Source organism: Galeopterus variegatus, unplaced genomic scaffold (genome assembly GCF_000696425.1).
Source record: "Galeopterus variegatus unplaced genomic scaffold, G_variegatus-3.0.2 Scaffold9989, whole genome shotgun sequence".
NCBI classification, from domain to species: Eukaryota; Metazoa; Chordata; class Mammalia; order Dermoptera; family Cynocephalidae; genus Galeopterus; species Galeopterus variegatus.
This window is the reverse complement of record NW_007736100.1, coordinates 31,513-47,089: the sequence shown is the minus strand read 5'-3', so window position 1 is coordinate 47,089 and position 15,577 is coordinate 31,513. Positions and strand designations below refer to the sequence as shown.

At 37.5% G+C, this 15,577-nt stretch overlaps 1 protein-coding gene across 1 annotated transcript in view; it reads left to right on the top strand.

Moving 5' to 3' along the window:
* The window catches only part of LOC103609719 (CD109 antigen-like), a 33,722-nt gene that overhangs the window by 11,903 nt on the left and 6,242 nt on the right, over positions 1-15,577 (top strand). The window contains exons 4-7 of the mRNA XM_008594011.1: positions 1,294-1,484; positions 4,138-4,293; positions 5,516-5,581; positions 8,517-8,659. Coding sequence (XP_008592233.1) covers positions 1,294-1,484; positions 4,138-4,293; positions 5,516-5,581; positions 8,517-8,659 — 556 coding nt within the window. The remainder of the gene's footprint in view (positions 1-1,293; positions 1,485-4,137; positions 4,294-5,515; positions 5,582-8,516; positions 8,660-15,577) is intronic.

Genomic DNA, 15,577 nt, shown 5'->3' with positions numbered 1-15,577 from the left:
TTTTTTTTTTTTTTTTTTTTTTGAATGGGCACTGCTTTGGGGCTACAAGAGGATAAAAAGTACTGGTGTCATTACTACCCAAATGGTCTCTGTAAAGTAGTCAGGGATCCAGGTGTGTGTGTGAGAGAGAGGGTAGAGAGAGATGGGGATGGATGGGCAGGAATAATTTTAGATAATGTCCACTGATTCACAGTTCTGTAATTCAAGAAGGGATAATGGTAGGAAGTGCTTAAAGGCTTTTGAGACTGTAAAAAGTATTATATTATTATCAGCAGTAACTTTGATTGAATCCTTGTTACTTATTCCAGTGCTGGGGACTAGAAGATCATTGCATAGAGGCTGAAGTAGTCCTTGACATTTTTTCTTCTTCTCTGCTTGGCTAAGTGGTAGTTATCTCACATTCCACCTAAATATAATCATCTTCTAAATAGTAACATTTGAAAGGGGGCACCAAGTAGGATGGTCCTCTGGGACTAGAGCAGGATTGTCCCTAGGAAGGTTGTTGAGTGGGCCAGAGTCCCTTATTTTTTTCTTGGGGACTTGGATTTCAAACTTGAAACCACAACTTTCAGGTAATGAAAAAGGAAGAGGTTTCTCTAACATTCAAGCTGATAATGGCAGATTCCCAGAACAGGATTCTTTCTAATTCATTCTAAGATATTTTTGAGATGGCCTCGGCAGACAAATTATGTACATTATCTTCTGGATATAGTATGTTTTTTCTTTTATTTATCACTGATTAGTCTTTTTTTTTTTCCCTTTTTGTCTTTTTTACTGACCGGCCACGGGATCACAACCCTCGGTGTTGCGCCCGCGGGAACTGGTCTCCACATGGGATCCGAACCCTTGGCGGGAGCGCCGCCGCGCTCCCAAGCAGCGCACTCTCCAGTGTGCCACCGGGCCGGCCCATCACTGATTAGTCTTGAGCCAACATATGTAGTCTTTCTTGGGAAAAATATTTTCACCAAAACATCCTAAAATATAGGCAATAAGAAAAGGATGAAAATATATAAACCTAATAGTTTAAAAAGTGACCTGTAAGTACATATTTATATATGTGTGTGTGAATGCACATATATGTATTTTTACATATGTGTATATATATTTTTATGCTAGTCAAGTAGAGCTTGGACCAGCATAGGACTATTTAATGGTATAAAATATAAAATTTTTTTTGTAGCTTTATTTATTTATTTTTTATTTTAATTTCTCAATATACATTGTAGTTGGTTTTCGTGTATCTTTACCCATTCCTCTTTAATTGATCAGAACGTTGTTACTTTTCTTGTGCAGGAGACATGCAGTTCTGGGTGTCATCAGTGTCCAAACTTTCTGACTCCTGGCAGCCACGCTCCCTGGATATTGAGGTGGCGGCCTATGCACTGCTCTCGCACTTCCTGCAGCTGCAGGTTTCTGAGGGAATCCCGATTATGAGGTGGCTGAGCAGGCAAAGAAATAGCTTGGGAGGTTTTGCATCTACCCAGGTGAGAGGTGACAGTTTATTTATTTACTTTTTAAGGCTAGTCAAGTGAAGCAATGGGAGTGGAGAAGAACAAAGAAATCTGTAACTGGTTGTGATCAGTTAGTTGGAACCACCGCTGCACTCAGACCTGCCTTCCTTTAAACTGTATATATACTTTTAGGAAGTTTGAGGGGTCTTCAAAAAGTTTATGGAAGGATTTGTATTATCTTTTAATTCAATTTTTCCATGAAGTCTTTGAAGTACCCTTGTATGTGGTTGCATTTTTCATGACTTTTTAATAAAATTTCTTGGCAGTCTAAAAGTTTAGTAACTTAAGGTAAAGGTTTAAGTCACTATCTTATTTTTTATTTATTTTAAATTTTTTAATTAATTTTAATGTCAATTGCATTTTTCAAAGGAAGACATAGAAATGGTCAACAGATACATGAAAAAATGCTCAACATCACTAGTCATCAGGGAAATGCAAATTAAAACTACATTGAGATACCACCTCACCCCAGTTAGACTGGCTGTAATCAAAAAGACGGTGAATAACAAATTTTGGTGAGGATGTAGAGAGAAGGGAACACTACTGCATTGTTGGTGGGACTGTAAATTAGTACAACTGTTATGGAAAACAGTATGGAGGTTTCTCAAACAAGTACAGATAGATCTTCCATACGATCCAGCAATCCCTCTTCTGGGTATATACCCAGAGGAATGGAAATCTGCATGTCGAAGGGATACATGCACTCCCATCTTCATTGCAGCTCTGTTTACAATAGCAAAGATATGGACCCAACTCAAATGTCCATTGATGGGTGATTGGGTAAGGAAACTGTGGTATATATACACCATAGAATACTACTCTGCCATAAAAAAGAATGAAATACTCCCTTTTGCAACAACATGGATGAACCTGGAGAAACTTATGTTGAGTGAAATAAGCAAAGCACAGAGGGATAATTACCTCATGTGCTCACTCATATGTGGGAGCTAAGAGAGAAAGAAGGAAGGAAAGAAAGACCACAGTAGTGCATTGTCTTACAGAGGGAGGGAATATTCCTAGGGCTACAAAGTGGAGTGGGGGGAAAAGGGGGATGGGGGGAGGTTGGGGGATAATTGGGTGGGGGACACAGGGTACAAAAGTAATCTCCGGTAATGGGTATGCTGTCCGTATGAATCTGGCCCTCACATCATGGGCACAAGGGGTGACAATTAGCTTTGCATCTCATGAATATTCATAATAAAAAATAAAAAAAAAGAAAAAAGAAGAGCAACTGAGAAGCTTAGTTCTCTCTTGCTCAGATATTTTACCATGTGATGCCCTACATCACTGTAGAGTCACCACCACCAAAGTCCTCACCAGATCTGTTTCCTGGACTTTGTACTTCTCAGCTTCCAAAACTGTAAGAAATAAATTCTGTTTCTTTATTAAAAAAAAAAAAAAACTTTTCCTTATTCACATTAACACTGCATTTTCCTGCTCAGTAAAAGAAAAAAATAAAAAATTTTTTAATGTCAATTGATAAGTAACAAACTTAACACAAAGATTAACATCCTCAATGAAAAAAGAACTCTTAAAAATGAATTAGAAAAATCTAAGCAGAAACTTGGTGAAGGATGGGGCCGGCACTTGGCTCACTCGGGAGAGTGTGGTGCTGATAACACCAAGGCCACGGGTTTGGATCCCTATGTAGGGATGGCTGGTTAGCTCACTTGGGAGAGTGTGGTGCTGACAACACCAAGTCAAGGGTTAAGATCCCCTTACCAGTCATCTTTTTTTTTTTCTTTTTTTTTTTGTCTTTTTCCGTGTCCGGCCACGGATTGCAACCCTCAGTGTTGCCCCCGTACCGGACCAGGGACCGGCAACGGGATTGCAACCCTCGGTGTTGCTCCCGCGCCTCGCTCAGCCAGTGAGCGGGAACCGGTCTGTATGTGGGATCTGAACCCTTGGGTGGGAGCACCGCTGCGCTTCCCAAGTGGCGCAAGTGCGCCACCGGGCCGGCCCACCAGTCATCTTTAAAAAAAAAAAAAAAAAAAGAAACTCAGTGAAGGACATGAGCAGATAAGTCACACACCCCATAGAAACACTCATGTCTAATAAGTGCACTCTAAGCTGTTGTTGCAGTGGTGGAGGGTGGATATAGGACTAAGGCCCTTGGCCCCCCATTTCAGGGTGCTGGGGGCTTTTGATTCAGGGGGTTTTGGTTCTAGCTCCATGGTCAGCCTGGTTGTGGATGATGGTGGGCAGAGCCGAGGCCATGGCTGAGGCCTGTGGCTCCCTTCATGGTCTTCAGAGCCCCAGGGGTGAATGGCTCTGGCTCCTGCATGGTCATGAAGCCTGGTTCTAAGTCACTATATTTAATTTTTTTCTCATCATTGATATAAGCTTCCTCTCTGGTATTTATATAGAATAAATCAGTCCCCATCTATATTAGCCAGTTTTCATCTGTGATAATTGATGTAAAACTAGATGCCCAGTTCCCTTCAGCAAATGTTTTCTGAGCCTCTCCTGTACGTTAGGCTGAGAAGATTCAAATATGAGTCAGGGAGTGTTTTATTCCTAAGGAAGGAGGATGAATGTACAGCAGGCTTCCTAAACATTACTAAATGTACTCTCTGGAGACCTTGATATATACTTATATGCACACATGTTTTTCTTTTTTCAACAGGATACCATTGTGGCCTTAAAAGCCCTGTCGGAATTTGCAGCCCTAATGAATACAGAAAGGACACATATCCAAGTGACTGTGATAGGGCCCAGCTCGCCACAACCTGTCACGTTTCTGATTGACACACACAACCGCTTGCTCCTTCAGACAGCTGAGGTGTGGACAAGGGGTGGTTATTTAAAAATCTGTGTGGATAATTCTTTATGCTGGAATACTGCTTTATTTCTAATCTGTTGATTTCAACAAAAACTTGTTTCCAGAGTCCTATAGAGAGATGGGGAAGTGATACCCCATTTGGTTGAATTTGATGAGCTCTGGAAGGGTGGAGGAGATGGGAACTTTGGGAAAATTGGTGGGAAAGGAATGGGCACCATCGAGCTCCTGCTCTTCACAGGCACTGCGCTAGATTACACACGCTACTGCACTGACTTCTCACACCAACTCTAAGTCATGTTGTATACAATAAACATACAGTTAAAAAAAATGGTTAGCAAGCATATTTCGTACTCCCCCAATTTTTTTTTATGTGACTGTAAGTAAAAAGTTCAGCCAAAAGTTAAACAATAATTGCAAAATAAAAGAAGTCAATACTTTAATCTCCATTGTGTAGTGGTGAAACTGAGGCTGAGAGAGGTTAAGTAACTTGCTCAAAATCATGTTGCTAGTAATAACAGAGCTGGGATTTGAACCCATGATTTTTAAGACCATGTTCTTTTCAGCTGCATCCTCTTCACACATCCTTGTCAGAGAATTGATAGAACCAGTAGCAGAATTCCTGCTTTAAAATGGATTAAAGGAATATGCTATTGTTACGATATGTTATATATTATATTATATAGCATATTACATAATATGTTATTTCCTTGGTTAAGGAAAGTTAACCAAGTTAAGGAAATTGAGGACAGTGGATGAAGGTGATAACTTCAAGGCTGGACCCTGGGGAAGAGGGCTGATGGCAAAGGAGAAGAAGGAATAAAGTTAGGCACAGTCAGTGATGACGTGTCATTGTGTTCCCTGGAAGGCTGCACGTTAGGCCCTGACTAAGGGAGGTTACAGTAAGGAAGATGACTTTTGTTTCTTGTCTTCCATGCTTTAATGCCAACAGAAGGACAGACCTGGCACAGCACTAACGTGCCCCCTCCCAAAGGGCAGATGTGAGGGAGCTTGGAGGGTGAGCCCTTCCTCTGCCTTCACCTCGCTTACCTGGCTGACCCGTAGCTTTTGACATGCGAGAACATGCAAAGCTCTTAGTGCTTTCCAGTGATTGCTTCCACTCTCCAGAAGGGATAACACTGATCTCTTGTGCTACTCGGAAGGATCTGGATATGGAAAATTAATCTCATTTTCTCTTTTTCTTTCTTTTTTAACCTTTATTCAGCTTGCTGTGGTAAAGCCAACTGTAGTTAATATTTCTGCAAATGGTTTTGGATTTGCTATTTGTCAGGTATGTAATAACTTTTTTTTAAAGTTAAATATGACTTTTTATAACGATTCCTTGATTTGGGGCATTGCCAAATCTTTGACTTACATAAGTTGAATAAAATTCTTAATGGGGGGTGGGGGAAAGGGAAAAAAATTCTTAATGATTTACTTCTATAACTTAGGCAAGGTACATTACTCTCCTTAATAAAAAGTATTAGAAATGTTACCAGCTAATGAGTAGACAACAGTTATATGGATTGATAATCTATTTTAAAAAATATTTCTTGGGATTATTTGCTTTTTGAAGTGAGAGTTAAAATCCTCCAGTATGATTCATGATTCATGTGAATTGTTGGGCAGTCCCACCTTTTTTGTGTGAAAATACAGTTCAAAAATTGTAATGCTGATAGAGTTTCTACTATGACCTAATAAACTAATATACATTTTACTTAAAGCTTCTTAATGTTAATCTATGAATATAAAGGTCAACATGGTGTCACAAGTTGTTGACATGAAGATAGGAAATGTGTCCCTTTAATGTAAAACCTTGTATAATAGTAAGTATAACAATTAGAACATAATTATGTTCAATGCTCTGGTAGAGGAAGAAAATTCAAAGAAATCTCCTTTTTTATGGTGCAGTAGGAGCCACAATAAAATGGAAGTAGTATGAAAATATTGAATGGAATAATTATTACAGTAAATAATACATGAAGATCTTGGACTTTAAAATCATCTTGTTGCAAACCCCAAATAATGTGATAGGACCAGAAATGAATATGTGTTTGGGTAGAAAAAAGTGTTTCAACTTTTTGAGAACGTTATTATAGAGAAAAACTACTTTTTCAAAAACTGGTGCAATTATTATAATCAAGAGAACACGTACCCTTTGTAAGTGGGGCAGATTTAACTTGCTAAGCAGGTATAATTTGGAAACTTTCAAATCTAAGATTATTTTTCATGATACTCAAAACAGAGTAAATGTTTTTTAAAAATCAAGGAAAAATGATCACAGTGAAAAGGAATGGCATTCAATGAAAAGTATAGAAAAAGAAAGTAGGTAATTTGTAGTCATCTTTACTAACAAAGACCATGGGAAAATTCTCATTCCTGACCTGTCTTTCTATACAAAGAGCAAATCCAAAAGTAGATATGCAATGTATTTTAGATACAATTGAAAAATTATGTAAACTTAAATCACCAAGTTGGTTGAATTCTTTTTTTTCTTTTGGTGGCTAGCCAGTATGAGGATCTGAACTCTTGACCTTGGTGTTATAACTCCACTGTCTAAACAACTGAGCTAACCAGCCAGCCCTGAAAGAATTCATTTTTGATAAACCAAATGTAGATAACTAATTGAGACCAAAAGATTTTTACTTGAGGTTTGAAGGACACATTGGTGAATGTGTGTGGCTATTGGTCAGAATGTTCACCAACCCCATGACTGTATCAAATGCAGAAAACAGAAGGTAGGTACCAATAGGCACTTCTCACGGTGGAGGAAAAAATTCAAAAAAGTTGGTCACCCAGAAATGGGTGTTGAGATTTTCTTCAGTTGATATTTCTATAAATGCTCTGGGAAAAGGAGAGCAAAGAAAACTCTCAGGTTTGCAGTAAATATTAACCTCTTTTGGGTAATAAAATGCTAAATTGTTGGAAAAAACTGCAAGATCTCTTAAAGTTCCCTGAGTGAGCATTTGAGCTTTACCACAGGCCAAATATAAACACTAGTACATAGTTATAGATGGATATTAATTATGACTCACAGGCAAATCCACTAGTCCTTGTTTGTTTCCTGATGACATTCTTGCATGCCACTGGAAAGGGGATGATGAAAATAACAGAGACCATCTCTCCAATTGTATGAAACTTTTCACCTGCTCCAGGAATACTGTATAATTTTAACTGTTGTAGTTTAAGAAAGACTTGGAGACTGTCCAGCATGAGATAACCAGAACGGTCAAGGGGGTGAAGGGTTATGAGTTTGAGTTACAGCAGAATAAAAAGATTGGAACTCTTAGATTTGAAAGGTGAAGCCATAGAGAGAGGATTTTTTAAAGTATGTAAATTAAAAAAAAAACAACAAAAAAACCCCAATAAAGTATGTAAATTCACAAAGGGTATTAGATATTTAGTTCCAAGGAGTGCGTGTGTGTGTGTGTGTATGTGTTTTAAGTATAAGTAAAATAAAATACAATATCACCTAGCAATAGTAAGCGTTATGAACCTTGGTATCAAAAAAAAAAGTGGATGAGGTAAAACATTTAAATAGATTCTAATCCATCCTGTCGTGAGGCTGGTGTAGAAAATTTTGAGTACATTCCTAAGCTTCTGAATTTAGGACCCCCTGAGAAAGACGCAGATCCTCAAGTCACCCCAGTGTCCCCACGGCACTTTTAACATCAGTGATGGGCACAGAGTATATGCTGGAAAAGACCCAGATGACCTGAAGTCCATCATTTATTTTATCATCTTTAAAAAATGTTGTATGATCAGACAGAATCCTCAGCAGTTGAACAGGTTTCTGTTCAGTGGAAGCTCTTAGGTTTGATTTACCTTCCTGAGAGTTTCTAAGGTTCTACTTCATGGAAAATGACTCCATTTGGGCAGCAGAGCTTAGAAATTAGTGATTACTCTCAAGAAAGCTGGCAGTAGCTTCATTTTTTCCCTCAAGGGAGTGTTTCCATTCTCTGAAAAAACAATATCCCATGAGTAATATCCACAGTGTTCTATGATACTTATTTTGGAATATTACCTAACAGTTTTCTCAATTTTTAAAGTAATTTTTATAAACTTTTATAATATTTGTTAATAATGATATTTTGTTAGCCAGTAAAACTCATTTTTTTTTCTAATTGGGCTTATTCCAGAGAGAATCATTACCTAATACTTAGAATGTATAATGATGGTAATTTATTGCTAATTTATTATGTATACTAATTTGTTATTTATTGCAGCTCAATGTTATTTATAATGTGAAAGATTCAGGGTTTTCTAGAAGACGAAGATCTACTCAGAATCAAGAAGCCTTTGATTTAGATGTTGCTGTAAAAGATGATGAAGCCGATATCAATCACGTGAATCTGAATGTATGTACAAGGTAAGGATCTGTTTAGGTCCCTCTTCTCCCTTCTCTTTTTTTAAAAAAATTGATTTGAAGATTTAATTACATATGGTTGAATATATCAATGTAAGGAGCTATATTTAACAAATAATTCAGTTACACATGACACTTCAGGTTATAAACTGGAAATATTACTAATTATATTTAAATGTTTCTTAGATGTGTCAAAAAATTTACAAGTATTCCTTCTATTTATAACAAATTTGAAAAAGGACAATATTTATAAATTAATAAAAACCAGGTCTAATTTAGGAGCACTTTAAATTAGCCAATCATATTTAATATTCCAAAAATTGTTATTTTTTCATTTCATTATTGTTTTTAATTGACACAATAATGGTATGTATTTATTGGGTACAGTGTGATATTTTGATACCTGTATACAATGTGTAATGACCAAATCAGGGTAATTAGCATATATATCACCTGAAACATTTATCATTTCTTTGTGTTGGGAATATTGAAAATCCTCTATTCTGACTGTTTGAAAATATACAATAAGTTGTTGTTAATTATAGTCAAACAATAGTGCTATAGAATACTAGGACTTATTGATCATTTCTTGTTGTGAATTATTTTTCTGTTTAAGTAATTATTCTAGGTTCATAATTTGACCTTAATTGTGACACTTCTAACCCAAAACTTTATGAGAGCACACAAATTCAATAAAAAGAATGTTTTTTTTTTATAGATAAAGATACACTGAAAATATTCTTTTTTTTTTTGTCTTTTTCGTGACCGGTAAGGGGATCGCAACCCTTGGTGTGGTGTCGCCCACACCGCGCTCAGCCAGTGAGCGCACCGACCAGTCCTATATAGGATCCGAACCCGCGGCGGGAGCGTTGCTGCGCTCCCAGCGCTGCACTCTCCTCAGTGCGCCACGTGGCCGACCCCACTGAAAATATTCTAATTTAGAAGGTTCTCATCTTGCATAATTAGGCACTATTAGCTAAAAGACTTATTAAGGTGATTGTTAAATTGGTTTGTGTCCAAAGCATCTGAGAAGCTCAGGTTATAGGGAAAAAGGTTCTACCTCAAACCTACTGACTTCACAGTAGCTCTGTCAAGCTGCAGCTTCTTGGTCATTCTAATGGACACACAAATTTGGAAACAACTCCATGAGAAAGTTCGTGAATCAAGAGGCTTTACAAGATTTCTTCCTTGTCACTCTATCCTCCTGCATCTGCGTTATTTGGTGTTGAGCTGGGAGTTACTATACAGATGCACTGACATTGAGGAGCTGCTGTCTGCTCTTTTTAAATATCCCACAGCATTCTCATTGAATTTAGCTGCTTGTTGGACTAGAAGTCACTGAAGTGGTCGTGAGCTAACAGGTGCTCGTCAAGGTCATCTCTGGGTGTTTATCCAGGTGGTCAACCTTCTTAGCCTTTGCCTGGACCCAATCTCTTCCATTACTGCTACCATCTGTACTATCTTGTTCATGATTTTTGTGTAAAATGTCACACGTTTGCCCCCTTCCTCACCTTCTTGGGCATTTTGGACCAACAGCAGGAGAATATCAAAATCTCTGTAGTGGTTCCCTTTTCAGCTGAGAAACAAGTAGGACTACAGTAACTTTTAACTAAGCTTGCAATTGTCTCTGTTCCAGAATAACAATATCAAATTATTATAATTATTGTAAACAAAAAACAAACTACATTTACCACAGACTTACATGCCAGGCATTGTACTAAACACTTTTACATGCTTCTCATTTAATTCTTACAGTAACTCTGTAAAGTGCTTTTCTCATTCATTCATTCACTCAGTAAACATTGTTTGAGTCTCCACTACGTGCCAGGCACAGAGTCAGGTGTGAGAATGCAATAGTGAGCCAAAAAAGAGATAGGCTATGCCTTCATGGAACTTACTGTTTGGAGGGGGAGACAGAAATTAACAAAAAATCCCCTAAGCAAGTCTAAAATTCCAGTTTTGAAAAGGGCAAAGAAGAACCATCTGATGGAGCTATGAAAGGGGGATTTTTACCTCTTAGGGAGGTCAAGTGAGGAAACATGAGGAAAATAAGGTGGAACCAGGATTCAGACCATGAATCATGTGTAGGGGTTCCTGTGAGGATGTAGGATTCCAAATCTTAATTCAGCATCAGGTGGGCAACAGACTTTGGTTGTTAGGTAGAACCTGAAGAAGGGAAATGTTTTCATGTGAGAGTAGGAGTTCTCTAAAAAGGATTTAAGTGCTGCTGCTACTAGTTTTCTGAGAAAAATCTAGTAGGAAACACCAATAACATTTAAGTGATTTTTTTTTTTTTTAGTTTTTATTGAATCATAGTTGATTATACATATTTTGGGGGTTAAATGTTGACATATGTTGATCAAATCAATATTACTAGTATATATATATTGTTACAAATTATACTTATTTTTTATGCCCCTTGTCCAATCTCTCCCTATCCCTCTCTCCCTCCCCCCTCCCACCTCTCATTACCCTAGATTTCTTCTCTCCTTCTGAAAGAGTAATGGTTACTCTGTTGATTTGTTGCCTAGATGGTCTGTCCAATGCTGTGTTCAGGTCCCCCAGTATTATTGTAGAGCAGATGCTTCTTCTGTCACTCTGGAATGGGCTTTGTAGAGAGCGACATCCTCTTCTTTCCTTTGGTCTCTGCTGGTGACTCTCCTTGTGTCAATGCACTCCAGGGGCTGGTGGTCCATCTGCGTGGTGGTTGTGGCATCTAGCCACTTTCATGGCTGCTGCGCTTATTGTGGTGGTTGTGGTGGCCCACTCACATGGAGGTGATGTTTTGGCATGCTCCTTATTGCTGGCGGTGTGCCTGGTTGTGGGGGGAGGGTCTGATCCCTGACTCTATGCTTCAGAACCCTGGGCAGGGCCCTGAGGCACTGGTGGTGTGCCTGGTTGTGAGCTGGGGGGTCCGGTCCCTGACTCCATGCTTCAGGCCCCTGGGTGAAGTGAATTTTTGTAGTGGCACATTATAAAAACATTTTTTCAGACACTTTGTTCCCATTAACAGGGTCCAAGATTTTACTTTATACAGATTTTCTGTGTGGTGTGGAAGTTTAACAAATTCTATCCCTGGCTGGTAGAGAGACTATGTCAACAAAGTCATTTCTGATGATGTACTGAAAGTATAATCTGCATTGTACTTTTAAGTGTTTGAGCAGATTTTCTTTTTTTATCATCTGTAATGTTTGCTCACATAGTTTCAATGCAGTTATTAGTTTTCAATAACATCTGTGTTGGCTAAGCACATCGCCCAGTGGACAGTTCCAGTTGTTTTGGATTGCTGAGTCAGCTGAAGTGAACAGCCATACTGTATGGCTTTCCAATCAGTCATATTTGGCAGGCATTGGTTTACTGCTGTAATCTTCTAACAGCCCTCCTTGCTTTTGCCATCTAACAGGATAGCAGGAACTAAGTTAACAATACTATGATCCTTTTACATCGGAGGCAAACGTATTTCCGTAACCACACTGCACTCTTTCTGCTCTATGTGAAAAGCTCTTGCCACCTATTCATTTTAGAAAAATATTTATTTTCAAGGAGACAAAATGTGAGCCCAGATCCTTTGATGCTAACATCATGTACAACAGACTAAGAGGAAGATGTAGTGGGATAAAACTTTCCAGGGTTTGTAATCTCTCAAGGTGGCCAAAGAAAACCCAGAATGTGCTCCAGGTATGTGGGAGAACAAAGGGAAGGCCTCTCCCTACTGGTCTTTTTCTAAAACCAGATGAAGAAAAGGTGGCTGAGGACTTGGCTGGGGCCACCACTGAGTGGTCAGGTGATGCCTCCTCTTCAGGTCCTGGCTTTCAGCTGGAAAGTCTGGTGCTGTCAACTTTTGAGAAAATGCAGACTGCAATTCAATTTGGACTCACCACTAGAAAACAGAGTTATCTGTTGAAAGGATGTAGGTCGCACCTGCTATAACCACCAACACAAGCCTGTTACATTGCAGGCATTTCATACTATCCATCAGATGAACACATTGTTATATCATTATTCCTCACATGATTGAAAGTTATAAGAATATCACACATGTAAGCAAAAGGTAACCATTTGAAAATTTGTATAATGAATTCATTTTTTTAAATTTAAATTTTATTTTTTTCACTGTGCATGTTTATGAGGTACAGTTTGTTGTTTCAGTACATGCATGTATTGCATAATGATGTGATCATTATACAGAATAGTTAGCATATCTACCACTTACACATTTATCATTTCTTTGTGGTTATAACATTCAAGATCCTCTTTTCTGTTTATCTTGAAATCCCTTCTCTTTTAAATTTATTTTTCTTAATTGTCCCATGATAATTGTATATATTTATGGAGTACAATATGATATTTGGGTACATTCATTCTGTGTGCAGTGATGATATCAGGGTGCTTAGTATATCCATCACCTCAAACATTTGTCACTTCTTTGTGTTAGGAACATTCAACATTATCTAAAGTAGCTATTCAAAGATACACAACTATAGTATCCCTATGTTGGTTTAGAACCCTACATCCCACTCTTCCTAATTCTCTAATATTTGGTATCTGCTGACCACCCTTTCCCTATCCCTTCCTTCCTGTTCCCCCACCAGTCTCTAGTAACCACTATTCTACTTTCTACTTCTATGAGATTAATTTTTTTAGCTTCCACATAGGAGTGAGAACATGTGTTATTTCTCTCTCTGTGCCTGGCTTATTTCACTTAACATTATTTTCTCCAAGCTCATCCATGTTGCTGCAAATGGCAGATTTCCATTGTTTTTTTATGGCTGAGTAGTATTTCATTGCATATATATATATATATACTACATTTTCTTTATCCAGTCATCTGTGGAAGGATGTTTAGGTTGGTTCCAGTTCTTGGCTATTGTGAATAAAGCTGTGATAAACATGGGAATGCAGGTGTCCCTTCAACTTTGTTCCCATAATTTTGGATGTATACCCAGTAATGGGATTGCTGGATCATACAGAGGGGGAAAATACAAATAAAAAGCCCCTGAACACTCTGAAATAAACAACAAACTCAAGAACCAAAGGCCTAAATATTATAAAAACAATGCATAGTAGAAGAATCTCCTGACCAATGGCAATGTCTCTAAAAGGTGACTCTTTAGATGTGAGTCCAGAAGTGTAAGAAGTGTAGACAGAAGAGAAGTAGTGATGATATCAGGGTACTTAGAAATAAAGTTCTACTGTAGTTATTTGAGAAGTCTCCATACTGTTTTCCATAGTGGCTGTACTAATTGCATTCCCACCAACAATGTATAAGAGTTTGTTTCTCTTTCTTTCTCTGCATCCTCACTAACATTTGTTATTTTCTTTTTGATAATAGCCATTCTAACTGGGACAAGATGATCTTATTGTGGTTTTGATTTGCATTTCTTCGATGATTAGAGATGTTGAACATTCTTTCATATGCCTGTTGGCCATTTGTACGTCTTCATTTGAAAAATGTCTTTTCAGTTCCTTTGCCTGTTTTTTAATCAGATTTTTTTTTTTTTTTTTTTTTTACCATTGAGTGCTTTGAGTTCTTCGTATATTCTGGATATCAATCCCTTGTCGAATGCATAGTTTGCAAATATTTTTTTCCATTCTGCAGATTGTCTTTTTGTTCTGTTGATTGTTTCCTTTGCTGGGCAGAACCTTTTTAGTTTGATATAATCCCATTTGTTAATATTTGCTCTTGTTCCCTGTGCTTCTCAGGTATTCATAAAATCTTCGCCAAGATGTATGCCCTGAGGTGTTTCCCCTATTTTTTTTCTAGAAGTTTAATAGTTTTGGGACTTACATTTATGTCTTTAATTCATTTTAGGTTTATTTATAGACATGGTGAGAGATAGGGGTCTAGTTTTATTCTTCTGAATATTGATCTCCAATTTTCCCAGCACCATTTATTAAAGAGACTGTCCTTTCCCTAATGTATGTTCTTGGGTTCTTTGTCAAAAATTGGTTGGCTGTAGATACATGGATTTATTTCTGAATTCTCTTTTCTATTCTATTGGTCTATTTGTCTGTTTTTGTGCCAGTACCATGCTGTTTTTATTTCTGTCACTTTGAACTATATTTTGAAGTCAGAGAGTGTGATACTTGCCACTTTGTTCTTTTTGCTCAGGATTGCTTTGGCTGTTTAGGATCTCTTGTTGTTTTGAATTGTTTTTTCTATTTCTGTTAAGTAAATCATTGGTAGTTTGATGGGGATTGCATTAAATCTATAGATCACTTTGGGTAGTATAGTCATTTTGATGATATTGATTCTTCCTATCCATGAGCATGGAATGTCTTTCCATGTTTTTGCATTCTCTTTAATTTCTTTAATCATTGTTTTATACTTATTAAATTAATTTATTCTTTAATTGGTGTTTTATACTGATACTCTTTTTCATTGTAGAGATCTTTCACCTCTTTGGTTAAATTTATTCCTAGGTATTTAATTTTTTTCTTGCTTTCATAAATGGGAGAGCTGTCTTGATTTCTTTTTCTGCTTGTTTGTTGTTGGTGTGTACAAATGCTACTGATTTTTGTATGTTGTTTTTGTATTCTGCAACTTTACTGAACTTGTTTATCAGGTCTAGGAGTTTTTTTGGTAGAGTCTTTAAGTTTTTCTATATATAAAATCATGTCCTCAACAAACAGGAACAATTTAACTTCCTCTTTTCCAATTTAGATGTCCTTTATTTCTTTCTCTTACCTAATTGCTCTGGCTAGGACTTCCAGTACTGTGTTGAATACAAGTGGTGAGAGTGGGCATCCTTGTCTTGTTCCAGTTCTTTGGGGGAAGGTTTCAGGTTTTCCCTGTTCAGTATGATGTTAACTGTTGGTTTATCATATATAGCCCCAATTGTATTAAGATACTTTCCTTCTTTACCTAATTTGTTGAGAGTCTTTGTCATGAAAGGATGTTGAATTTTATCAAATGCTTTT